Here is a 25,713-nt window from a genome sequence, read left to right as displayed (position 1 = left end):
GCCCTTAGTTGTCCCCGCCCTCGTCCCCGGAAGATCTCCTCGTCTTCCAGCCGATCGTTGTTTGTCTCTTCCGCGGGCACCAAATAAAGTTTCTTCATTCAAACGCATTTTTTTAACCCATGCCCCTCCCTTTCTTAGCTCCTCCTTGGCGCCGGCACCGCCTCTCGTGCAGCGGGTGCGACGCGAGCGTTGGCGCCCGCACGGCAGAGGTGATGGCCGGGACTCCGGCGTCCCTCTCGGGACAGGACGAAGGGTTCGTGTCGCTTTCCTCGCCCAGTCCCTCCGCTGCTCTTCCCCCTCCCTGCTTCTCCGGAAAGCCGGGCCTCGCCGGGAACCTCTGGGTAACCATCAGGAATGCTGCGGCGGGCCGGGGACGCCTGGTCCAGCCGTTCGGCCCCGCTCGCCGGCGCGTCGGCTCGGCTTCCTCGGGGAGCGAGGCGGCCCGGGGCAGGTGGGCGAAGCCTGCTGGCTGCGGCTGCCCGCCGGGCTCCGGGCTCCGGACTCGGATCGGTTTCCAGCCTTCTCCCTGAATGCTGGGAGCGGACTACGCACCCCGCCGAAATCCTCCGGTCACCCGGCTTCTCTCTACTGTCCTTGTTCAGGCCTTTTCGTAGGCTTATGTTATGATTTATGTCGATCAGATAACTTGTCTTTCAAGTGATCCGGTGCTGCTGTTTTGTTTGACTCATGACTTGAGAGTTTATGTTCCTCTATCCCCTTTCAGGGTGTTAACAGCGGCATGGCTCTACTCATCTTTACTCTAATAAACGCACTTTTGGAGGGCTAAATTTTTCTGCAAAAGTTAGGAATCTCAGATTTATCGAGAAATGTTTCTTCCTATTGCCGTTGAGATTAATTCGTGATCCCACTATCAGTGCCTGCAGCTTTTCGCTTTTTACGCGTCATGTCACAGATTTCTGGATAAAGTTGTGGACGACTATAAAAAAATATTTATTTGTATAAATTGAATAGCCAAATTTATCTTTGAGCTATGTCTTGCAAAATACTGCCCCCTCCCAAAGGAGCACGTAGAGGAAATTGAGCTTAACGGGAATAGAATGAGGCTGGAGAGACACTAATGGCCCAGAATTTGAGCAGGCACTCGTTCAGTCATGTAAAATATAAGGGAGTGTGTGGAACCTTAAATTTTGAGCCCTAGGTTCCTCTGGCTCTACTTTAGTCCTGACCTGGGACTTTACCCTCACAGATGCAGACCTTTGAGGAAACTCTGAGGAAATTTAGTAGGACTGTTGACCCATACACAGGTGGGGGTGGGTTGAGGTTAGGGGCCCTGACACCCCTCCTTTCCTCTTCTTTGGAAAATCTGCATATAACTTCTGACTCCCCCAAAACTTAACTACCGTACTTTGGTGATGTGAAGGTAGAAATGAACGGATCAGCTAAGTTTTGTGCTCTAGAAATGCACAGAATTTCATCACTTAAGTCTTTTTTTTAAAGATTTTATCTATTTATTTAACAGAGAGAGAGAGAGAGAACAAGCAGGGGGAGCAGCAGACAGAGGGAGAGGGAGAAGCAGGCTCCGGCTGAGCAAGGAGTCCTATGCGGGGGCTCGATCCGAGGACCCTGGGATTATGACCCGGCTGAAGGCAGCCGCTTAACCAACTGAGTCACCCAGGCGCCCCTGAAGTCTTTTTTTTCCAACTGAGTCATATGCATTTGCTTAAAAATTAATTATGTATAAAATAATAATCTGTAAATCTTGATTTTTGTATGCCTAAAATCAAGAGTATCTTATTTTTTTTTGATGCAAGTATGCTCAAGTTTTTCCTCCAGCCTTTTTCATTCTTTAACACTTCTAGAAAGTCTCCTAATTTTTTGGTTGGGAAAATGTGATGGTAACTTGCCTTAATTTTGTTTGGGGGCAGAGTAAGGTGGATGGAGTCATTGTGCAGGTAGAGAAGGCAGGAGAGAAAACCTTTGAAGAGAATTAAAATTGGCTAAGAATATAGACTAAGAGAAAAGAGAAAAGCAGGTTAATAAAGTATCTTTCATTCTTGATCTTCTAGCCCAGTAGAGGCTTTCACACAGTTTTACATCTGTTGCCTCATTCGTCTTTCTAAGTATGTGAAGTCACTTAGTAAGTAATAAACCCGAAACAAGAGTTTTAGTATAAATTTTTATATATTTTAGTGTATATTTATTATATAAGTATAAATTTTTATGTATTTTAGTATATATTTTAGTATAAATTCTTTTATCCTAATTTCCTTTTTAGGATAAATCCTTTTTCCTATCACATTGTTACGTTTCTGATTCGAGAAAATAAAAGGAAGAGAATGGGAAAGATAATCATGGGACAGTCTCGAGGGGAGAATCTGGGATTAGAAGCACGAAGAATGTTTAGCTTTCGTGACCTGTAACACCAGAGAAGTTTTCGGATTTTCTTGTCTTACTATCATGGTCAAACAACGGTGGCTTACTTTATAATGCTTGTATGAAAAGGAATTTTAATTCAAGTGAAACTGGAAGATGGCCATTCTGCTGGTATTTTAACTCTAATATACTGTGTATGTGGCTCTCTTTTCTAGATCATTTGCGTATCTTACAATTAAAGACAGAATACCACAGATCTTAACCAAGGCTATTGATACATTGCATCGACATAAAAGTGAATTTTTTGAGAAACATGGAGAGGTAATACTGTGTTTTCACTTTAATTTTTTGTTAACTCTTTAACAGAAACAAAATAGCAGTTTTCCGTCTGTGGTAAGGATCATTCCTCCTCTAGAGAAGAACTCTGGTTCCTTAGAAGAAACTTAAAAAAGGCAGAATAGCTAAGATAGGATAATGTGTGTGTCCTTTGATTTTCAACTTAAGAATTCTGAATTTCAATGTTTATAATAGTTTGTAAAAGACATAAAAAGTAGCTTTGAAATCTAGTATTTTTTTCCTTCTTTAGGACCTTAAAAATGTGTTATCCTAGAGGGCTTATTCCTATGTAAATTAATTGTTTACATATGTAAATTATATATTTAAATATAGATTTTTCACATATTTTTTAAATATTTAAATACTTTTTCATGTTTCTGCAGAAAGGCACAGAAGCTGAAAAGAAAGCAATTTCTCTTCTTTCTAAATTACGAAATGAATTGCAAACAGATAAACCAATAATCCCCTTTGTTGAGAAGTTTGTTGATACTGACATATGGAATCAGTACCTAGAATATCAACAGAGTCTTTTAAATGAAAATGATGGAAAACCCAGGTGGTTTTACTCACCTTGGTTATTTGTAGAATGCTACATGTATCGTAGAATTCATGAAGCAATTATCCAGAGGTAAGTATATAACATCAAATAATAAATGTTTAGATGACTTAATGCTTTTTCGAAATTATAAAATGATAAGTTTAAAAATAAAAGCCAGTGGGAGCCAGAATTCAGTTCAACAGATATTAATGGCAGTATTGGATGTTTCTGCAAGTGTTACCGATATAATAGATTCTTGGCAATTACAACCCAGTTGCCCAGAATAGATGTAAGATATAATATCTGAGGGCGCCTGGCTGGCTTGGTCAGTAGAGCATGCGACTCTTGATCTCAGTGTTCTAAGTTCCAGCCTCACGTTTGGTATAGAGATTATTAAAAATGAAATATTTAAAAAAAGGATATATCTGAAGTGGGAACTAATTAAAAATTCTTACAAAGACTTACTTTTAGAGAGAAACAAATTGTATTTATTGAACAAAAAATGTTAATTTGAAAAAACTATTTCAGTAGAACAAGACAGAACAAAGGAAGCATGTTTTGCTTATTAAAATAGGTAATATGTCAGTTAACTTGGGGCAAGGAGTCAACAGATCAGTGAATCACTATGGTGTTTTTTGCACCATCTTAATTAATTTTTAGCCTTTTTTTTAATGGGCTAAATAGAGACAGACTTTAAAAGTTAAACATATATAAGATCACTTTTTATAGGCTTGTTTATACTAATTTAATTTTTTCCTAGGAAAATTCTGATATAGAACTGATTTAGAGAGCAGAAGAAAGTGTAGGGGCGCCTGGGTGGCTCAGTCGTTAAGCGTCTCCCTTTGGCTCAGGGCATGATCCCGGAGTCCTGGGATCGAGCCCCACATCAGGCTCCTCTGCTGGGAGCCTGCTTCTTCCTCTCCCACTCCCCCTGCTTGTGTTCCCTCTCTCGTTGGCTGTCTCTCTGTCAAATAAATAAATAAAATCTTAAAAAAAAAAAAAAGTGTAATGTAATGTGGATCATCCTTTTAGGGCACTGATTACAAAAATACAGGTTTGCTAAATAAGAGGAATTCTTTGGTATCTGTTCCTAAACATAGGAAAGAATAATTGAAAGCAATTGATCAAACCAGCACTAATAGTAAAATAAAAAAATTATTTGGGGAAACAATTTAAGTCTGTTCATTAGCTTTTTCTGTCTTAATCTTTAGAAATTTTTTTAAAATTAAATAATTGTTTTTAAGATTTTATTTATTTAATTTTAGAGAGAGACAGCACGAGTGTGAGGGGCAGAGGGAGAGAGCAAGAATCTCAAGCAGACTCCGTGCTCAGCATGGAGCCCGAAGTGGGGCTTGATCCCAGGGTCCTGGGATTATGACCTGAGCTGAAACCAAGAGTCAGATGCTCAACTGACTGCACCACCCAGGTGCCCGTAGAAATTACTTTTTAAAGTCACAACGTGTTTTTGCTGAATAAGTATATTAAATTTAATTTAATTACTTAATGGTTTCTCACCCCGCACCCACTGTATTTTAGAACTTTTGCTCTCAAGGCAAAATACACTGTTAGATATCTAGCACATTGCCTGGCACATGGGAGGCAACTGAGCAAGACTATTGCCAATACTAGGAGCGGTCATGTGTTGAACACCAGCTATGTTCCAGTTACTTTGCAGCCCGGTGAAGTGTAGGTATTATTATGGTTTCCGTTGAGGAAATCAAGGTCCAATGTTAACAAGTTACCCGGGGTTACATGGCTTGTAAATGGTATAGCCTGTACTTGACCCTGGTCTATTTAAATCAGCTTAGAGCCCTCATTAAACCATCTTTTTCCAAGCAGTAAATTTAGATGTCTGTCAAGGACTAACGTGAGTCTGAAATTCTGGGTGAGAGTTTCATAATTCTGGAAAACATCCGTGATATGAGCCAAAGTTACAGAAGTGTTGAAACATGGGGTGGCTCCCTGCACAGGGTTGGGGGAGTTTGGAAGTTAGAAAAGTAAAAGGAATGTGTTTCTGAGTTTGATTTTAGAGGTAGATCGGGTTCAGAATTAAATCTAGGGTAGAAGTTTACAAACCTGGCTACACATTTATAACCCAGTTAGGTGAGGAATCTTTTTTTCTTTTTTTTTTAAACACGCAGGGTTTGAAGTCATTATATTAAAATAACCACTAATGGTTTACTTTGTCTGCGGTGGGGCCTGGGCATCAGTTTTTCTTTTCACACCTCAGGGAGATTCCTCACGTCCTGGATTGATACCCACTGGTTCAGGAACAGCTTGTTAAAAGGGGTTGAGGCAAAATGTAGCTTACAGTTGCAAGAACAAGAATGTTAGTCAGTCATGGATGTAGAACTCTCCTCAGGTCATCTCTGCGGCAGACACTCAGAAGTCAGGGAATTTACATCAGAACTCTGGTTTTAGGTCAGTGTAAGGAAGAAATATCCTGTAGCAGGACCAGTACTGAAAGTTTTTAAATGTCCAGTTCGTAGGAGGAGTTCCTATCCTGGGCCAGTGATACAGCTCCAGTGACCAAAGAAGGGTCTTTACTTTTCCAGGATCCCAAAGCACACATTGTCTTTAAGACATGTTTATGTTGATTTTTGTCCCTTATACTGAAACATACTTATAATTTTCTTTGTCAAGATGTGTGTTTTAGTTTTTATCAGAGTTAAATAGTTGAGTAGTCTAAATTAAGACTCAAAATGTCAGCCATATGCAAAATTTAAATATTAAGAAAATATACTTCAGATATTGAAAAATGAAAGTATGGAGAAAATGGGCATTTTAAAGCTTTTATTAAAGTATAATATACATCCAGAACATATCTTAAGTGTTCAACAATCTTTACCAGAATATGCTTACATTCCAAGCACCCAGATCAAGAGGCAGAACCTTATTGGACTCAAAGAAGCCTCGCATATGGCGCTTTCGGTCCTGCCATTCCTGCCCCTCAAGGATAACGCTGTCCTGACCTGCGTTAGTTTTGCCTGTTTTTAAACTGCATTTATTTTTTATTTTTTCCCAAATGACAAGCTTTATTTAAAAAAAATTTTTTTTATTATGTTATGTTAGTCACCATACAGTACATCATAAACTTCATTTAAATGAAATTATATTGGATCTAATTTTGTGTCTGGCTTTTTTCATTCGGCATTATGTTGGTGAGATTCATCCATATTGTTGCATATAAATGTTAATCATTTTCATTGCTATATTGTATTGTGTTATACGAATATATCACACACTGTTTATTCTATTATTGATGGATATTGGAGTAGTTCCCAATTTGGGGTTATTATGAAGAATGCTGCTACAAGCCTTCGAACACATGTTTTTGGTGAGCAGACGCATGTCTTCCTGTTGGGTGTGTATCTAGGAGTGAACCACAGGGTCATAGTGGGTGCACATACACAGCTTTAGTAGATTCTAAAATAGCAAACATTTTTTAAAATCAGAAATCATATGTAAGTATATGAGTTTACTCTTAAATACAAGGAATAAGGTTCATTCTTAATAAGAGGTGTGGGTTTAATGATTTATGAATAAAACATTAGAACAAGGATTGGCAAACTTTTCCTGTAAAGGGCGGGATGGTAAACGTTTTAGGCTGTGGGGGCCATATGGGCTTTGTTGCAGCTACTCAGCTCTGACCTTGCCTGCAAAGCAGCTACAAACAGTACGTAAATGAACAAGTGTGGCTGTGCTCCGATAACACGTTATTTATGGACACTGAAATTTGAATTTTGTGTTTCGTAAAATACCCTTTTTTTCAACCACTCAGAAGTATAAAGATCATTCTTAGCTTACAGGTCATACAAAAACAGGTGGTGGGCTACACTGGGTCTGCGAGCTGCAGTTCGCTGACCCCTACACTGGAACCTGTGCGTCCAAGTAATTCTTATCTCTTTAAGTCACCTTGAGAGACCGATTTATTTTGGCAATGCTGTCGTTGCTAAAAACATCTTTTAATTCTTTGGAACCTCTTTCAGAACCTAAAAAAAATTAGTCTCACTATTTTTTAGTTCTTCTTCATGTTTGATAACAAAAATCAAACTATTACTCCGTTTGATTTACACACATCATTCTACTGAAACTTCTCTGAGTGACTTTGGCTCCAAATAAACCCCAAAGGATAAAGATGTGCTCTCACTGATAGGACGTTCAATAATGTGCCACAAGTTCTAAAGAAAATCCCAGAAGTGCTTTGAGCAATGGCAGCATCCTTGGAATAGGGTGTAGCTTCCCAGGGAGACTTGAAGGAGACTGCAATCATGGGGATGTATAAATTCTGGTATGCGTTTGTTTTTGAAGTCAGTCCCACATCAGTTACATTGTTTTTATCCTGAGGTAGAGGACCCCTGGAAAAAGTTGCTAATTTAGAAGTTCAGATGATCTGAATGTCTTTTGTGTTTGGTTCTGTAAAGTCTATGATGTTCTTATTTATACCTTGCTAGTTATGTTCTTAGGCCAGTATTAATATTACTTGATCTCTCATTGGACAGCATAAAGCCCTGACACATATATCACCATTGGTTAAAACCCAAAAACTACATATATGTAGTCAAAATTTGTTATTATAGTAAAATTTACTGAATATTTTCTGATTTCTCTCAAGTAGTTTTTGGGTTCCCATAATACTGTATGTTTGACTCTGTTGGTAATTACCATATTGTGTTCAAATATTGATACCCATATGTTTGTTTCATGGAACCCTGCCACATCTAGAACCCCCCAAAATACTTGTTAAACTAAAGCAGTTATCTTGAAATGTTGTTGCTTTCTACTTTTGCTCTGGAACCCCTAACTGGGTAAATAATTATGGATATATCACTATAATTACTTCAAATTCCAGTAAAATATTTGAGTAGGGAACTTGTGACAGTTAACTAAAATGAGTTTGGGGATTTATTTTTGTGTAATTTGATTTATTTTGTGTAATTTGATAACTATTCATTTTTCTGTAACCTGATTTATGTTTGATACAGTATCTATTACCAGTCATTTTTGAGATTAGATACTTCTACTCACTTTCCTTTAAACAACTGCAAATTATCCAAATGTTAAAAAAAAAAAGGTACAGAGTTATAGAAATGTTTCACCTCTATGTTTTTCTCCTCCTATAGTCCACCAATTGATGACTTTGATGTGTTTAAAGAATCCAAAGACCAAAATTTCTTTGAGTCACAGGAATCTATCATTGCTCTGTGTACTCACCTGCAAGAGGTGGTAAGAGCCATCGAAGACCTAGATGAAAATCAGCTGAGAGATGAATTTTTCCAACTTCTTCAGGTAAATGTGATAATTAACCTCCTGAGTATATTTTGTGTATTTAAATAGTTAAAAAAATAAAGTGGCATTGATTTAACAACAAAGCACGTGTATATATTGTCATTTAACTTATAATTGATCATTTTTTATCATTTTAGTAATAGTGTTATTCAAGAGCTGAAAATCCACTTAATCTCTGAAAATGAGTCTTGAAATCTCTTCAGCTGGAGGTGATTTTAGTGGCACAAGAGTTCTCTGGCTTCATAGCCTCTGTCATTCTTGAGAGAATACTTCATAGTCACTTGGTCGGCCTAGCCTGACTTGGACTTGAATGCTGGTTCTGTCACTTACTTGTTGTTGGGCCTGAGGCAAGTTACTTAGTCTCTCTGAGCTAGTTTCCTCCTGTGTTAAATGAAGATGGCAGTACATACCTTGTGAGAATGAAAGTGGATTCAGTCGTGTCAGTGGGGAGCACAGAGCCTAGAACACCCAGCCTGCTCTTACCGTCAGGTGGAAACACTCAGGGGGTCTGTGGCCTCTTTAATAGGATTTTATTACATTTCTTCATCTGTCTTTCATTAAGTTTAGTTTTTAATTCTCATTCGAACACATCCTTAAGATGTGTTATTAGAATCAGAACTATTTGAAAATGCGGGGTTTTACACAACAGTATCCCCAGCCCTCATCTCCCAGACAAAGTTAGAAACATTTCCAGAAGAAGATGCTATTAGGAAATGCCACGAAGTAAGATAGAGCAGGGCAGGAGAATGGGGATGTTGGAGGAGATGCAGGGGTACCGTTTAAAGTGGGGCTGCCAGGGAAGGGCCTCAGAAGGTGATGGGGAAAGATGCAAAGCCGGCGAGGGAGTGAGTCACATGCAGGTCTGGGGGAGTGTTCCTGCCAGGGTACCTGACGTGGGAAACTGGCAAGTATGTGAGAGAAGCTGCCAGGGGATTCTGCAGGAAATGAGTGAGGTGAGGGGCCTGGAAGGGCCTCGTAAGCAAAGGTGAGATTTCGGTTTTTACTCACATTGCCATCACGGGGGAGCTATTCGAGCGTTTTCATCAGAGGAGTAACGAGGATTGACTTGTTTCAAGGATGACTTCTCAGGACACACTGAAGGGGTACAAGGCTAGACATGGGGAAGTCTGTTATTGATGTGACTCCGGGAGGGATGACTGGACCAAGAAGAGGTGTTAAATGTCACCAGTATTCTGGAAATACTTTGAAAGTAGAGACTGCAGAATCCTGATAAAGCTTTGAGGGCAAGCAGAGTAAGCTGCATGATTAAGAGGGAAAGGCTTATTTTGAGTTTGGAAGATAAGTTGGCAGGGTATTATTAAATAATAAGCCTAGTTGTTTCCCCCAGTTGAAACTAGCCTTTATGCTTAATTTAGAATTAAAAAAGAAAAGAAAAAAAACCAGTAACATGTCAGTCCTTACCTGTAGCTGGCCCATTGTTTCAAGGGCGGTCTTTGAGTGTGTCTTTGTCCCGTGAGTATAGTAAGTTGTGAAGAAGGAATACCTCTCTGTTTCTGTCATTGAATGTGGCCAAGTGAAGGAGGCCAAAGTTGCCTTCCGTTAGTACTCATGATGACCAGCAGGTTAACTTCCTACAAGAAACCTAAGGGCGTTTTAATTTGCAGGGAATGTTGATCTGTTTTTGTTTTTGTTTTTTTAAAGATTTTATTTATTTAGTTGAGAGAGAGAGAGACAGCGAGAGAGGGAACACAAGCAGGGGGAGTGGGAGAGGGAGAAGCAGGCTCCCAGCAGAGGAGCCTGATGTGGGGCTCAATCCCAGGACTCTGGCATCACGCCCTAAGCTGAAGGCAGACGCTTAACGACTGAGCCACCCAGGCACCCCTGTTGATCTGTTTTTAAAAGCCCACTGTCCACACAAACATTTCAGCACCTGCTCTGTCAAACTGCATGCGGGGCCTGTGATGTTGAGGAAAACAGACGGTCCTTGCTATCATAGAACTTGTAATCTCGAGAGAATATAGACAGTCAAATAATGGCATAACCTAACGCGGAATTACAACTGGAAGATGGTGTGAGGGAAACTGTGTGGGCGGTGGACAGAGACCCTGATGTCAACTGAGGAGTGCCGTCGCCCACACCGTTGTGTTTCTGCATCAGATGGACACTTAATATTTAAGCCTTGCACTTAAAAACATCCATTCATCTGTCTTATTTTAAACATAATATTCTTAGAATGTGCATTTTCCTCTTTGAATTACACAAGAGTAGAGTCTGTTTTGGCTAATATTTATGGAGTATTGGGTGTGTTAGTTAAACGTATTATGTCACCTCTCACAGTAACTACAAGGTGAGTGCTGTTATGTCATTTTTCCATTGTGGGACTTGAGCCTTAGGGAGCATATATACTTTACCAATGGCTGTTAACTGGAAATGCTGGGATTTCAACCCACGTCTCTCTGATTCTAGAGCCTGTACTCCTAAACGCGTTATTTATTTATTTATTTATTTATTTATTTATTTTTTAAAAGATTTTATTTATTTATTCGACAGATAGAGACAGCCAGCGAGAGAGGGAACACAAGCAGGGGGAGTGGGAGAGGAAGAAGCAGGCTCATAGCAGAAGAGCCTGATGTGGGGCTCGATCCCAGATCGCCGGGATCACGCCCTGAGCCGAAGGCAGACGCTTAACCACTGTGCCACCCAGGCGCCCCTAAACGCGTAATTTAATTACAGCTTTAAAAAGGGGGCTACGTACCATTTTCTATAAAATAAAGAGTATTATTTCAATTTAAAATGGAATAATAGATGATTGGAATTGGAGGGATCTTTAGACATCACCTTGCCCAATTTCTTTATTTTTCAAGTAAGAGACCTAAATCCCAGAGAGTTTGCCTGGTCCTAAGGTTATACAAGTAGTAAAAGAAACAGCGTTTGGGGAGGAATATGAGGAGGGAAAAGGGAACTTATTTTTCTTTTGACTTTAGATTTTTAAATAAACTTTGTAACCTCTTTTTACAGTATGATCGTATTCTAATATCTGCAAGATGCAAAATCATTCTGGTTTAAGCCATACAGATCGTTAACATCATTCAGACCAGTTTTTTTTTTTTTAAATTATTACATAGTGACCAATTAAATGTTTCATTGTCTTAACCTTGTTTATACATCATGATGGAAACACAGTCTTTGCATTATTAGAGAAGGTGTAGATCTGATGGGTATTTTAAATTAAGCGTGTTGTAGATATGAATTTTACGAATAGTTTTAGCAACCTCTCCCCCCCCCATTTTACACAATAGAGTTTTTGTTGGTTAATCAAAAGAAGGGTAAAAGTTTTGTACTTTTTCTTTTTCAGATTTCACTGTGGGGGAATAAGTGTGATCTGTCTCTATCAGGCGGGGAAACCAGGTCTCAGAAAACCAATGTAATTAATTCTTTGGAGGAACTAAAACCTTTGATTTTAGTGAATGACATGGAACGTCTTTGGTCACTGCTTAACAACTGCAAGAAAACAAGAGAAAAAGCATCTATTACCAGAGTAGTAATTGTTCTGGATAATTCTGGGTTTGAACTTGTTACGGATTTAGTTTTAGCTGACTTTTTGTTGTCCTCTCAACTGGCTACTGAGATCCATTTTTATGGAAAAACCATTCCGTGGTTTGTGTCCGATACTACTATCCGTGATTTTAACTGGTTAATTGAACAAATGAAAATGTCTAATCATAAGTGGATGTCCAAGTGTGGGGCTGAGTGGGAAGCCTATGTAAGGACGGGCAGATGGGTTTACCGTGATCATATATTTTGGACCCTGCCTCATGAATTCTGCGTAATGTCTCAGGTTGCTCCTGACTTGTATGCTGAACTGCAGAAGGCACATTTAATTTTATTCAAGGGTGATTTGAACTATAGGAAGTTGACAGGCGATAGGAAGTGGGAATTTACCGTTCCATTTCATCAGGCCTTGAACGGCTTCCATCCTGCCCCTCTCTGCAGCATACGGACATTAAAAGCAGAGCTTCAGGTTGGGCTGGAGCCAGGGCAGGCTGAGCAGTATGTAGCCTCCGAGCCCAACTGGCTGACCACTGGCAAGTATGGGATATTTCAGTTTGATGGTCCACTCTGACTTGCTTTAGGAACTCTTAAGTTGTGTAGAGAGATATGAGAGACACTTCGCGTCCCCAAAAGGAGCGCGTGAATTTAGTCCCATGGCTGCTCTGCATTCGCTCTGGGGAGCGTGGCTTCTCAGTGCTCGTTTCCATACGCTCTCGATGCTTTTCTCTTTGGGCATTTTGCCTCACTACATTGTTTGGGCACTAGATGGATTGAGCTAGTTACAGTTACTTATGTTTATGTTGGAATTTTAGTCACTTATTTCAAGTTAAATGCATAATTTCAAGTGGTTTTAATGAACTTATTTTTAATTGGTCAGAAAGTAAAATATAAGAGAATTCTGCTTTTAAAGTTAGTTAACATTCTTTTAATGCTATGCTGCATGGTATTTAATATTCTAGGAAGCATGGGATTTTATTTACCTTGTTTTGGGGCTCTAGAAATAAGGGCTCCGTGAAGGCAAGCATCTTAAATGAAATAGGTTTTGAAAAGAGAGGCATTTCTCAGAACTGTGATACTTGAACGATGAAAGTAAAGATTACCTCATAAGTTAATTCTAAATTTTGTTCTCCTTGAACTTTATTTCATTTTAAATAACTTGTTTAATTTGCACGCATTTGTATTTTGATTGAGCTGTGGAATGGGTAGCAGGAAACCCAAAATTGAACAGAATGAAACAAATGGTATTTGAAGAACTGATACCTTTTACATTCTATTTGTGATATCCATAACCAATTGAAATATATTATTTTAATACATAAATGCTTTAAATGAACAGATTTTTAGATTGTTCTGCAGTTTTTTTAAAAAAATGCTTTCGCTAGAAAAGATTCTTGTGCATTGAATTTGGAGTACTAAGTTAACTGTTTATATGCTTACCCATTTTTGATGACCACTAGATGTTAAAGACTATAAGTTTCCATCAGTTTGTTTTGAAACTGAAATTGGTAATAAACCTGGAAATGTTTTCTTGATGGTATAATAAAATGAAGTGTACTGAAAATCTTTTTGGTTTTATTTTCCAGTGGGAGAAAGTCAAGAAGGGAAGATTAAATATGACGTCTGTGTGATAAAGAAACTGATAATGTGTATCATACACGTTGCCACAGCAGTTCATAAATTATGTCGCTTATAAATGAGGTTATGGTCTATGGTCTTGCTAAGTGTTTTTAAAAAGTTTTGTAAAATGTTTATATAAAGCTGCACATTTTGAATTTACTCATCTACATGTGTTCCTGTTTTAAACACTAAGTTACTAAAATACTGAGCATATTAGAATTGTTTGTAGATACTTGACATAAGTTAGAACATGACTGTGTATATATATTGACTCCAGAGCCACAGTGTGGGCTATGGTGTCATATATTACATTTTTCAGAGCAATGGATTTTTTTTTCTGTTTTTATTGTGTTTTATTAAGAACATGAAATTAGGATTTGTGAAGAAATAGTTCACCCCCTCCTATAAGAACAAGGAAGCAAACGAGCAAGCAAGAAAAGGGGCGCTATGGGAGAAGAAGTTGGTTCAAGATGGAATTTTAAGAAATGCTTAGCAGGGGTAGGACCCACCTGTAGTTCAACCGATTGACTTTTTTTAAATTGAAGTTTAGTTGGCCCGCAATGTTATGTTAGGTTCAAGCGTAGGACATAGCGACTGGCCAAGTCCATAGGTCGTGCTGTGCTCCGCACAGGTGTAGCTGCCGTCTGTCACCAGACGTGGCTGTCGCAATGCCTTTGAGTATCTTCCCTATGCTGTACCTTTCATCCCGGTGACTTGTTCATTCCCTAACTGGAAGCCTGGATCTCCCACTCCCCTTCACCCATTTTATCCACCCCACCCCTCCCCGCAACCACCAGTTCCTTCTCTGTATTTGAGTCTGTTTCTGCCTTTTCTGTTGTTTGTTTTTAGATTCCATATATAAGTGAAATCCTATGATATTTGTCTTTCTCTGGCTTTCACTTAGCATAATACCACTTAGGTCCATCCATGTTGCTGCAAATGGCAAGATCTTATTTATTTTTTTCGTTTTTTATGGCTAATACTCTGTGTGTGTGTATATCACATCCTTGTCCAGTCATCCATTCAGTGGCCACTCAGGTTGTTTCCATGTCTTGGCTGTTGTAAATAATGCTGCAGTGAACATAGGGGTGCAGATACCTTTTTGAATTTATGTTTTCTTATTCTTTTGGTAAATACCCAGTAGTGGGATTACTGACTGTATTCTATTTTTAATTGTTTGAGGAACCTCCATACTAAGTTGGCTATACCAGTTCACATTCCCACCCACAGTACACGAGAGTTCCTTTTTCTTATTTTTGAATTTTTTAAAAACCAGCTTTCTTGAGATAAAATTCACATATAATTCATCCATTTATTTTTTTTAAGATTTTATTTATTTGAGAGAGAGCACAGAGCGAGAGTGAAAGGGAGAAGCCAACTCTCCATTGACCAGAGAGTCTGACATGGGGCTCGATCCCTGGACCCTGAGATCATGACCTGAGCTGAAGGCAGATGCCTAACTGACTGAGCCACCCAGGTGCCCCTGATTCATCCATTTAAAGTGTGCAGTACTTTAGTATATTCGCAGTTGTGCGACCATCACCACAATCTAATTTCAAAATGTTTGTCACCCCTAAAATCAACCCCGTGCCCCTTAGCAGTAATTCCTCCTTCCCCTCTTCTCAACACTTGGCAACCAGTGGTTTACTTTCTGTCTATGGATTTGCCTGTTGTCAATATTTCACATATAAAGAAAAATAATCAAATATGTGGGCTTTGTGGATGGCTTCTTTTCGAGGCCATCAGTTATAGTGGGCAGCGCCTCATTCTTTTTTTGTATGCTTGCTGTATGGATAGAACATGTGGAAATGCCCTGTTTATCCATTCATCAGTGATGGACATTGGGGTGTTTCCACTTGTTGACTATCATGAGTAATGCTGCTCTGAACATTCACTGACAAGTGTTTGTGTGGGTGTGTGTTTTCAGTCCTCTTGCGTATATACCTGGGAGTGCAGTGCAAGATCCCATGGCAACTATGCTTAACATTCGGAGGAACTGCCAGACTTTTCCAAAGCGTTTGTGATGTTTTATGTTCCCACCAGCAACGCATGAGGGCTCCAGTTTCCCCATATCCTTGTCAGCACTTCTTATTATCTGTGTTTTTTATTACAGTGCGCTACTGGGTATGAAGTAGTGTCTCATTGTGGTTTGGATTTGTATTTCCCTAAAGACTAATGGTGAGCGTATTGGAGCATATTTGCATGTGTTGCTTGGCCATTTGTATATCTGTTTTGGAGAAATGCCTTTAATTCCTTTGCCCATTTAAAAATTAGATTATCTTTTTATTATTAAGTGGTAAGAGTGTCTATGCCATACATCTCATCAGATACATAATTTGCAAATATTTTCTCCCATCCTGTGACTTGTCTTTTCACTTTCTCCTCCCTTCCTTCCTTCCTTCCTTCCTTCCTTCCTTCCTCCCTCCCTCCCTCCCTCCCTCCCTCCCTCCCTCCCTCTCTCCCTCTCTCTCTCTTTCTTTCTTTCTTTCTTTCTTTCTTTCTTTCTTTCTTTCTTTCTTTCTTTCTTTCTTTCTTCTTTCTTTCCACTTTCTTGATGGCATTGTTTACAGCACAAAAGTTTTCTATTTTGACGAAGTCCTTTTACCTATTTTTTCTTTCATTGGAAAGCCTTGGTTTTTGAACTACTTCTTAACATTCCCTTCAGGGCCACAGAAGTGAGAGGTAGAAACACCCAACAACCGCTCTGCCTACAGTCTTCTGCTCTCCCACTTATTTCAACCCAGCAGGTTTGGTCCTTCTTTGTTTGGCATAGCTCCAGAGTAGGATAATGGGGAAAGCTGAGGCTCTGGAGTCCATTGGGCATGGGCTTGAGTGATCTCGGGAAACTTTCCCCAAACGGTGCCTGCAATTGCTTCAACTGCTGATAGCATACTTGGTTAAGTATGAAGTAGCTCCCGGATAAAGCAGCCGTTACATTTCACGCAGTGCATTTTTATCAAGACATAGATCCAGTACCTTACGTATAGTATGATGGAAATATGGATGAAGGACAGGTAAAAAATTAGGGGGGGGACAGTGGTTTATACTCTATGGGTTTATGTTACTTTCTGATTAAACAGCAAACGGACAAGATTTGTTGTGGTGATCCAGCTTTTATTCTTATAATTTGAAGCAGTATTTTGTGTTGGATAAAATGCAGTAATGTTTTTGAATCTTTATCCAAGCCCAAACCCATGTTGTTCAACCTCAAGGTCATGTTTCTTTTCTTTCTTTCTTTTTTTTTTAAAAGATTTTATTTATTGGGCAGAGAGAGACACAGTGAGAGAGGGAACACCAGCGGGGGAGGGGGAGAGGGAAAAGCAGGCTTCCCACTGAGCAGGGAGCCCAAAGCGGGGCTTAATCCCAGGACCCTGGGATCATGACCTGAGCCAAAGGCAGATGCTTAACCACTGAGCCACCCAGGCGCCCCTCAAGGTCATGTTTCTATAAAAGAAATACCCACCACAAAAGGCAATCTCAACATAGTTCAAACTCTTTACTTATATTTTTAAAAAAACTCCAGAGTGCATCAAAAACATAATTCAGAGTTATAATTTAAATTAAATTAAAATTTTTCTACAGCTCTTTCTGCCCAAACCCCTACTGAGTCTCGTTTTGGAGCCTCTCCCTCCATAAAACTTTTCTTCTCCCCTCTACTTTTTTTTTCCTTTCTGTTCTGATCTGGGGGTAGGGGTTGGGGAGACTGAACACTTCTACACATGCATGTCTTATTACCTGAAAAGTGTTAATGTCATGTCTGCCATGGTAAGCAATCAGTGGTATCTTGAAATTGTAGAAAATGGATAAAGCAGAGGAGAAAAAATGGGAAAAGCAAGAACATAATCCTAGCAACTTCAAATACCCTTATTGATTTTTATGGATGTATTTCTAAGTTTTCCTCCATATTTAGACATTTTTTACATATCTAAGATAAAAAAGGATCATACTGTCTGAAAAAAATTTTTTTTTTAAATTCTGAAGTATTTTTTCCAACTCCTGAAGTTTTGTCTGGTGCATTGGTTTTGTTGTTATTGTTGTTGTCATTTTACTTTTTTCTAATTTGCTAATTAGTTCCTGGTGGGAGGATAGAAGTTTGTTGAAGTTTTTGTTTTTTCCCTTGGGTAGCAGTGTGGCCTGGGACTCGATGGCCTGGGACTCATAAATACTGGATTTCTAATCCCTGGTCTCCTATGAATCATGTGACCTGTCACATTCTCACTATTTTACTGGAAAAAGAAAAGTTATTTCTGGTCAACTTGAACTATATTCAATCTCAAATCTGGAGTCCCCTAGGAAAAGAGTCATGCAGGGATGGTAGCATTCTAGCACCCCCTAGTGGCCACCTGATATTCCGTAAAACCCCTTGGTAATCTGCAGCAGACAGGGAGATGCTGTTGTGAGTAGAGCATCAGGTTAAGCTGAACCATCCCTTTGAGACCACCATTCACATTGTTCTTCCTTTCTGATTTTCTTTGGTGGGTCACATTCCCCCTTCCAGTTTCTTTAACATCCACTCCATTTTCAGACCTTTCAGAAAATAAGAGGGAAAATCATTCATACAGAAGACATTTCTAAAGTGCTGAATCCCATTAATTGTACATTTCTTGGGGCAGCTACCCACTGAAGCTTCTGCATATTTGTCCCACACACAGCTGGGGCAATGAATGACTGATTGATAGGTGATGGATTTTAGCATTTGAAATAATTTTGTAAACCTCTGAGGTGATGCTACTTACATTGAAGTCTAAAGGATGAAATGGGTCTGTTAGCCTGATCAATTAGACCAAATAGTACTTGTTGAATGAATAAAGAAGTATATATTATATAATTGGCAGTTTTCCATACATATATGCATCTTTGAATACTGCCTTATTCCTTCAATATTATATTGTGGTCAATTTCCCATTGTTAAAAATTTTTCAAAAATGTGATTTAAAAAAATTTTTATTTTCATTTAAATTCATTGTAGTTAACATACAGTGTATTATTAGTGTCAGGGGTAGAATTTAGTGTTTCATCGGTTGCATATAACATGCAGTGCTCATTCCATCAAGGGCCTCCTTATTGCCCATCACACAATTGCCCCATTGCCCCACTCACCCTCCAGCAACCTCAGTTTGTTTCCTAGAGTTCGGCATCTCTTATGATTTGCCTCCCTCTGTTTTCATCTTATTTTATTTTTCCTTTCCTTCCCCTATGTTCATCTGTTTTGTTTCTTAAATTCCATGTATAAGTGAAATCATTTGGTATTTGTCTTTCTTTGACTTATTTTGCTTAGTATAGTACCCTCTAGTTCCATCCATGTCATTGCAAATGGCTGATTTCATTCTTTTTGATGGCTGAGGAATATTCCATATATATATATATGGTACCTCTTCTCTATCTGTTCATCTGTCAATGGACATCTGGCCTATTTGCATACTTTGGCTATTGCGGACATTGCAGCTATAAACATTGGGGTGCAGGTGCCCCTTTAGATCACTGTTTGTATCCTTTGGATAAATGTCTAGTAGTGCAATTGCTGGGTCATAGGGTAGCTCTGTTTTTAAATTTTTGAGGAAGCTCCATACTGTTCTGCAGAGTAGCTGCACCAGCTTGCATTCCCACCAACAGTGTAAAGAGGGTTCCCCTTTCTCCACATCCTCGCCGACATCTGTCGTTTCCTGAATTGTTACTTTTAGCCATTCTGACTGGTGTGAGGTGCTGTCTCATTGTGGCTCTGATTCGTATGTCCCTGGTGCTGACTGACGTTGAGCATTTTGTTCCTGTGTCTGTCTTCTGCCTATTTCTTTTTTTTTTTTTTAAAGATTTTATTTATTTATGTGACAGAGAGACAGCCAGCGAGAGAGGGAACACAAGCAGGGGGAGTGGGAGAGGAAGAAGCAGGCTCACAGCGGAGGAGCCTGATGTGGGGCTCGATCCCATAACGCCGGGATCACGCCCCGAGCCGAAGGCAGACGCTTTAACGACTGCGCTACCCAGGCGCCCCAGTCTTCTGCCTATTTCTTGACTGGAATATTTGTTTTTTGGGTATTGAGTTTGACAAGTTCATTATAGATTTTGGATACTAGCCCTTTATCTAATGCGTCATTTGCAAATATCTTCTCCCATTCCATAGGTTACCTTTTAGTTTTGTTGACTGTTTCCTTGGCTGTGCAAAAGCTTTTTATCCTAATGAAGTCCCAATAGTTCATTTTTGCTTTTGTTCCCTTTGCCTCAAAAATGTGATTTTTAATGGCTATATCATAGAGCTAGATCATATTCTCTTTTGCTATGTAGATTGTTCAAAACTTTTGCTATTATAAAAGAGGCTGCATGAATATCTTCGGATGACTAACTCCCATTAAGATTTGCAAGTGTTCAGTTACTGCAAATTATTTGAAGCTATCCAATCATTCTGGTCCTGCTAAAATGGTGTTTGTATTAGACTTATAGCCCTAAACCCTCAATATTGAGAAACTGCTTAATAGGAGAAGGGAAGTCTCCCTTTTCCTTACTTTTTTTTTTTTTTTTAATTTATGCCATAGATCATGACTTTCAATCCTTTTGAGTTCAATACAAAGTTTAGGCACAAGGGGGAGATCCTTTAGCATAGTAAAGTGGCTGGATTTTCCTCCTGTACTATTTAGCACTGAGATTTCAGCAAGAAAAACTGGCAGAGTATAATTTTCATTGTTGACTGCACACATTCTTGTGGTTTCAGCTTTAAAATCATTACAGTGGAGCTAGGATTCTGGTGTCTGCCACAGTAAAATGCAGTGAGGTCAATGACAAAAAAATTATGTCCTCATTTCCTTTCTCGGCTGGAATTTTATGTATATGTGTAATATTTGCAACAAAATATTATAGTGGTTTATCATAGAAGTATATCAAAATAGATGAGAAAATAAAATTAAAACTCAGGAAAAGTAAAAAAAATAAAATTTTGTTAACAATATGGAAAAGTCACACTAGAAAAAACTTTGTAAGAAAATAAAAATAATTGCTTTCCATTCATTTAACCTTTACTTGAAGAGAAAAAGCACTACTGTATTTGTTTACTTATTTGGTTAATTTTAATACAGCAAATTCATTTTTACTGTGATTCAGAAATTTTAAAGGAACTAATATTCCAATTGTACCTTACATTTAAGAAGATACGAATTGGGGGGTGCCTGGGTGGCCCAGTCAGTTAGGTGACCAACTCTTGATCTCAGCTCAGGTCATGATCTCGGGGGTGTGAGATCGAGCCCTGGGTCGGGCTCTGTGCTCAGTCGGGAGTCTGCTGGAGATTCTCTCTCTCCTTCTGTCACCACCGCCCCCTGCCCCCGGCTCCACCCCATGCACACACTCTCTCTCTCAGATAAATAATAAAAAAAAAAAGAAGATACAAATTGGGCATGGTATGCCTTCAATGCAGAAATTTTTCAAGTGGTGTCCAAGGGGTTCAATCAGACATATCCAGGCAGTCTGTAAACTTGGCTAGGAGAAGGTTTCATCTTCATTTTCTTCAATCCTGAATTGAAATTTAGTTTTTCCTTCAGTGTTTTATGTCAATTGTAAATTTTTCAATGGTCTGATGATTTTTAATGATTGTAATTGCAGCAATATTGGCAAAAAAGTTTTAAAAGGTCCATAATTCAGTCTCAATTTTTCAGTTTATTCCCTTTCATGTTATTCTGTATTTATACAGTTGCAATTATAATGAGCCTATTTTTAGGTTTTTACACGGCTTCCTAAAGATAATTTACAATTATCTTTTGTATAATTTTTTATATGAGCCATAAACTTCAGCAATATTAGCGGTACCTGTCCCTTTGTCACCTGTGGAAATCAGATCTTTTCGTATTACATAACAGTTGTTTCAGCCATCTTGAATTATTATTTCGTCATTATGTTAAAAATTAAGACACTTTATTTGGGGGAAGTTGATGGCACAAAAACAGTTAAGAACTCCCGCTCTTATTTTCCTCCTTTCCCTCCACTTTTTCTCCTTTCCCTTTCACAAAGCTGGTGGAAGACATGACTGGATTTATTTTTGTAGGTTTGGATTTTTTTTGTTTGTTTTATGTTGTTATTATTTTTTTGAGTCAAAGAGGAAACACATTATACTGTAGTTTTTTTCTTCCCATCTCAACCTTCACTTAGTGCTAATCATCTGTTATCCAGCTTGGTACCTTCCAGGGGTCCTGAAAAAAAAAGAGGTGGAAAAATCTGACACACGCACATAGGTTGAGTCATCCTTAACTTTATCATTAGGAGATTTTTTTTAAGAGATGAAAAAGTGCTTGGAATGTTTTTTTCTTATTTAGAACTCTTATCTTAAAAATATTTTAAAGATCCCAATAATTGGAAACCAGAAAGCTATTAAAATGTAAAGCAAGAAGTAAAATTCAACAAAATTTCTTTCACGTATATTTTCAATTTTATGATAATTGTTGACAATCAGTGACTATCAAGCATATATGAATGTGTTATAATGAGAATAGATACCATTTATGGAGCACTATGTTCCAAGCATGGTATTAAGTGCTTTACTCCTAATGTGGCATGATATCTTCATAGAGACCCTGGGGGCAAATATCCATTATACATACAGGAGCACTGAGGCGCCATGATTTCAAGTAGCAAGGCACAAGGCCACTCAGGTAATGACAAAGCCAAAATTTAAACTCCAATCTGCTAGATTCCAAAACTCAACTTATGGCTTTTATTGAAATTATTATGCCGTAGGCATAATTTTAACCATTAAATTTTTAAAAAATGAGTAAATATACTATCATTGGAAATTGAGTCATGGGATGATGTGGATCAGAAGCCATATCATCCATCATTAACATGTTGAAGTCTCAGTAGAAGCAGAAAAAAACCTCAGCTCTAAATATCAACGATACATTTTAGAATAATGATCTAGAATGGGTGGGGCAGAAATAGGGATTGTTTTTCTGTATCATTCCATTTTGTATCTTTGGGCACACACGATTCACGGAATTTTACAACAGGCTGAACACCAGACTGAGAAAGGGAGTCTTCTCTAAGATCTTTGGTTCACAGGGCTAAACATCAGCAAATCCAGTAATGAAATGGGAGCCTCTCATGTTTCAGGCCACCAACCAGCTGAAAACAAGTGGGTAGTTATTTTGAAGGGAAATTATTTTTGTGAACAGATGGAAGTGATTTGACAAGAATGAACTGGCTGGTTCTTCCAACCAGAGGGATGATATAAAAGTTGTTTTGCTATCTTGGTGAAAATCCAAAATCTGTTCGCGTAAATTATCTCAATTCTTGCCTGGTTTTTTGATAGCAGTACTGATAAGTTGTTTCAAATTAAATGAGGCACAGTTTTATACTAATCTGTGAAAGTATGCCTTAATTCTATATTTCTGTTTCCTTCCTCATCAATTCCCAAATAGAATGTGATGTGAATTTCTGAAGCCCCAATAACGGTGATCTTAGAGAAGACCTATCAGTCACCTTCCATTCCCGAGGTGGGTTCTTGTTCAAAGAGTTGGTAACTGGGGCAAGGAATGGGAATTCCCATCCCAACTCTGTTACTAATTAACTATGTGATTTTCAGTTAGGTGTTCAATTATTCTGCTACTTAATGTTACAGATAGGTTGCTAGAGATATAATTATGTTGTTAAGTAAGAACCAAAGGACTACAATTTATTTTCAGTTAAAATAATTGATTGAAAATATTCCACATTGTAGACTGTAGGACTGTAGACAGAAATTCTTCATGGAATGGAGGAATATTTTATTACATTGAGGAGCCTGTCTTAGCAACAGGACTCCAAGGGTAATACCTAGAGGGTATTAGGCTAAATGAAATAAGTCAGACTGAGAAAGACAAATACCGTACAGATCACTCACATGTGGAATCTAAAAGACAAAACAAATGAATAAGCAAACAAACAGAAAGCAGAATCAGACCTATAAATGTGGAGAACAAATGGATGGTTGCCAGAGGGAAGGGGGGATGGGCAAAGTGGGTGAAGGGGAGCAGGAGGTACAGGCTTCCAGTGATGGAATGAATAAGCCATGGGAATAAAAGGCACAGGATAGGGAAAAAAGGCTTATGGAAGGAGAGACCTCTCTTCTTTCTCTGGCGTTCTCCTCTCCTCTCCTCTCCTCTCCTCTCCTCTCCTCTCCTCTCCTCTCCTCTCCTCTCCTCTCCTCTCCTCTCCCCTCCCCTCCCCTCCCCTCCTTTCCTTTTCTTCTTAAAGATTTTATTTATTTGAGAGAGAGTGAGCAAGACAGCATGGGCAGGGGGAAGGGCAGAGGCAGAGGGAGAAGCAGACTCCCCACTGATCAGAGTCCCACTCAGGACTCGATCCCAGGACCCTGGAGATCATGACCTGAGCCAAAGTCAGACGCTTAGCTGACTGAACGACCCTGGCGCCCCCTGAAGGTTTTCATGTCCTAACGTGATAGTATATTTTCTCCATTTATACAAGCAATAACAAACGGAGAGAATAAGAAACTCCAATAGTAGCAAGTGACAGAACCTGTATTTAAACAAGGTCAAAAGGGCCCAAACCCACAGTTTTTGCCACCACTTAACATTGCCTCCCATAATAATAAGACTCTATCGCACATTTTGCAAAACAGAAGAATTAACGTACTATGTCCTGTCATCACAAGAGCACTGTAAGAGAGGTTGTTACTACCCTAACTTGGTCTCTGGGGCAACAGAGGCTCAACAAGATCCACACAGCTAGGCAGTGGCTGGACTGGGGCTTGAACCCCAAAGCTTCCAAGTCCTCTGCCCTTTCCATGGTCCCATAAATTCTTTATTACAAGTACTAAGATCTCAGAGATCAGAAACACAACTCTAAAAAGTTACGCTTTGTCCTATTGACGACTGGTTCTCAACCTGTGCTTCTAGGAGTTCTGGGATTCTGTGGAGGTTCTTTGGGGGTTTGGGGTGGTGTGTAAGATGGGGGTCATGGGGAGGCCGTTTAGGGGGGCTCTAGCACCCCTCCCCTAGTCAACTAGGTGAACTAGGGAAATCTCCAAACTGGTCTATTCTGCCTGCTGGGCTCCTGAGGAAGACACCAGCTGAACAAAGATTCATTGGCTTTAAAAGGAAAAAGGCTTAGAAACCACTGCTGTAGGTGATAGGGAGCCACTGAAAGTTTCTGAGGAGAGAAATGGTAAAAGTCGTGTTCTAGAAAGATCAGTCTGGCAGTTCTGTTGTAAAAGACTTTCAATGTGGAGAGTCCAGTACAGAGAGACTTAACAAAAAGGGGATAGAAGCAGGAGAGGTTGGGGAAGGGACAGGGAAATCATAGCAAGAAGTGGGGGACTGCAAAAACTCAAATTTTCTGGGTCTTAGGATCCATAGGACTAAAAAGTATTTTTTCTTACATATTTATTTTTATTTTATTTTTTAAATTATCACATGGTAAACTTGACTATTTTCTTTTGGAGCACAATTCTATGAATTTCAACACATGTATAGATCCTTGGCAAACACCACGATCAGGATCCAGATCGGTTCCATCATCCCCCCAAATCCACGCCCCCCATTGCTATTCTTTTATAAAGTCACCTCTATCCCCACCCATAACTTCTGGCACCACCGATCTTGTTCTCTGTCCTTATAGTTTTGTCCTTTTAAGAACGTCACATAAATAGAAACATACAATGTGGACATTTTGAGATTAGTATCTTTCACTCAGCACAATGCCTTTAAATGTCATCCATGTTGCTGTATCAACATCCATGGGACTCTGAGATGGGAAAGAAGGCTGCAAAAGGGAAGCATAGCTTGATCATGTTGGGGTCTGAATGTTTTTGAGCAGAAAAAAGTAATAATCAGGCGCTACACACTCTCCAGGGGTGTTCATTTATTCGTTTATAGAATTATTTACCGAGCAACAAATACATGCTACCTACTGTTCCAGGTGTTGGGGATACAGTAATGAGCAAAATAAAAATTCCATCTTCAAGGAGGTTATATCCCGTGAGGGGAAACGAACCAGTCCATGTATGATTTAATGTCAGGAAGTGATATGCTCTGGGTAGCAGGGTAGAAGAAGAGACTAGTTAAGACAGAATAGGATGGTCAGGGAAAAAAGCCCTGTGAGCAGGTCAGATCTGA

The 25,713-nt window shown here is 39.1% G+C and overlaps 1 protein-coding gene across 3 annotated transcripts; it reads left to right on the top strand.

Moving 5' to 3' along the window:
* Window positions 1-11: 11 nt before the first annotated feature.
* ARMT1 (acidic residue methyltransferase 1) lies at window positions 12-13,571 on the top strand. Of its 3 annotated transcripts, none has more exons than XM_026505059.4 (5): window positions 12-253; window positions 2,550-2,655; window positions 3,054-3,298; window positions 8,332-8,497; window positions 11,814-13,571. In XM_026505059.4, the coding sequence occupies exons 1-5, from the start codon at window positions 120-122 to the stop codon at window positions 12,579-12,581; spliced, it is 1,419 nt and encodes a 472-aa protein (XP_026360844.3). In that variant the 5' UTR covers window positions 12-119; the 3' UTR covers window positions 12,582-13,571. The 3 variants fall into 3 exon arrangements, with proteins under 3 accessions (XP_026360844.3, XP_044242359.2, XP_026360845.2); XM_044386424.3 differs by having other exon boundaries at window positions 131-451; XM_026505060.4 differs by having other exon boundaries at window positions 225-341.
* The last annotated feature ends 12,142 nt before the right edge of the window (window positions 13,572-25,713 follow it).

Source organism: Ursus arctos, unplaced genomic scaffold, assembly GCF_023065955.2.
Source record: "Ursus arctos isolate Adak ecotype North America unplaced genomic scaffold, UrsArc2.0 scaffold_13, whole genome shotgun sequence".
Classification (NCBI taxonomy): domain Eukaryota; kingdom Metazoa; phylum Chordata; class Mammalia; order Carnivora; family Ursidae; genus Ursus; species Ursus arctos.
The sequence above is the reverse complement of the archived record's forward strand: the minus strand, read 5'-3'. Positions and strand labels throughout refer to the sequence as shown.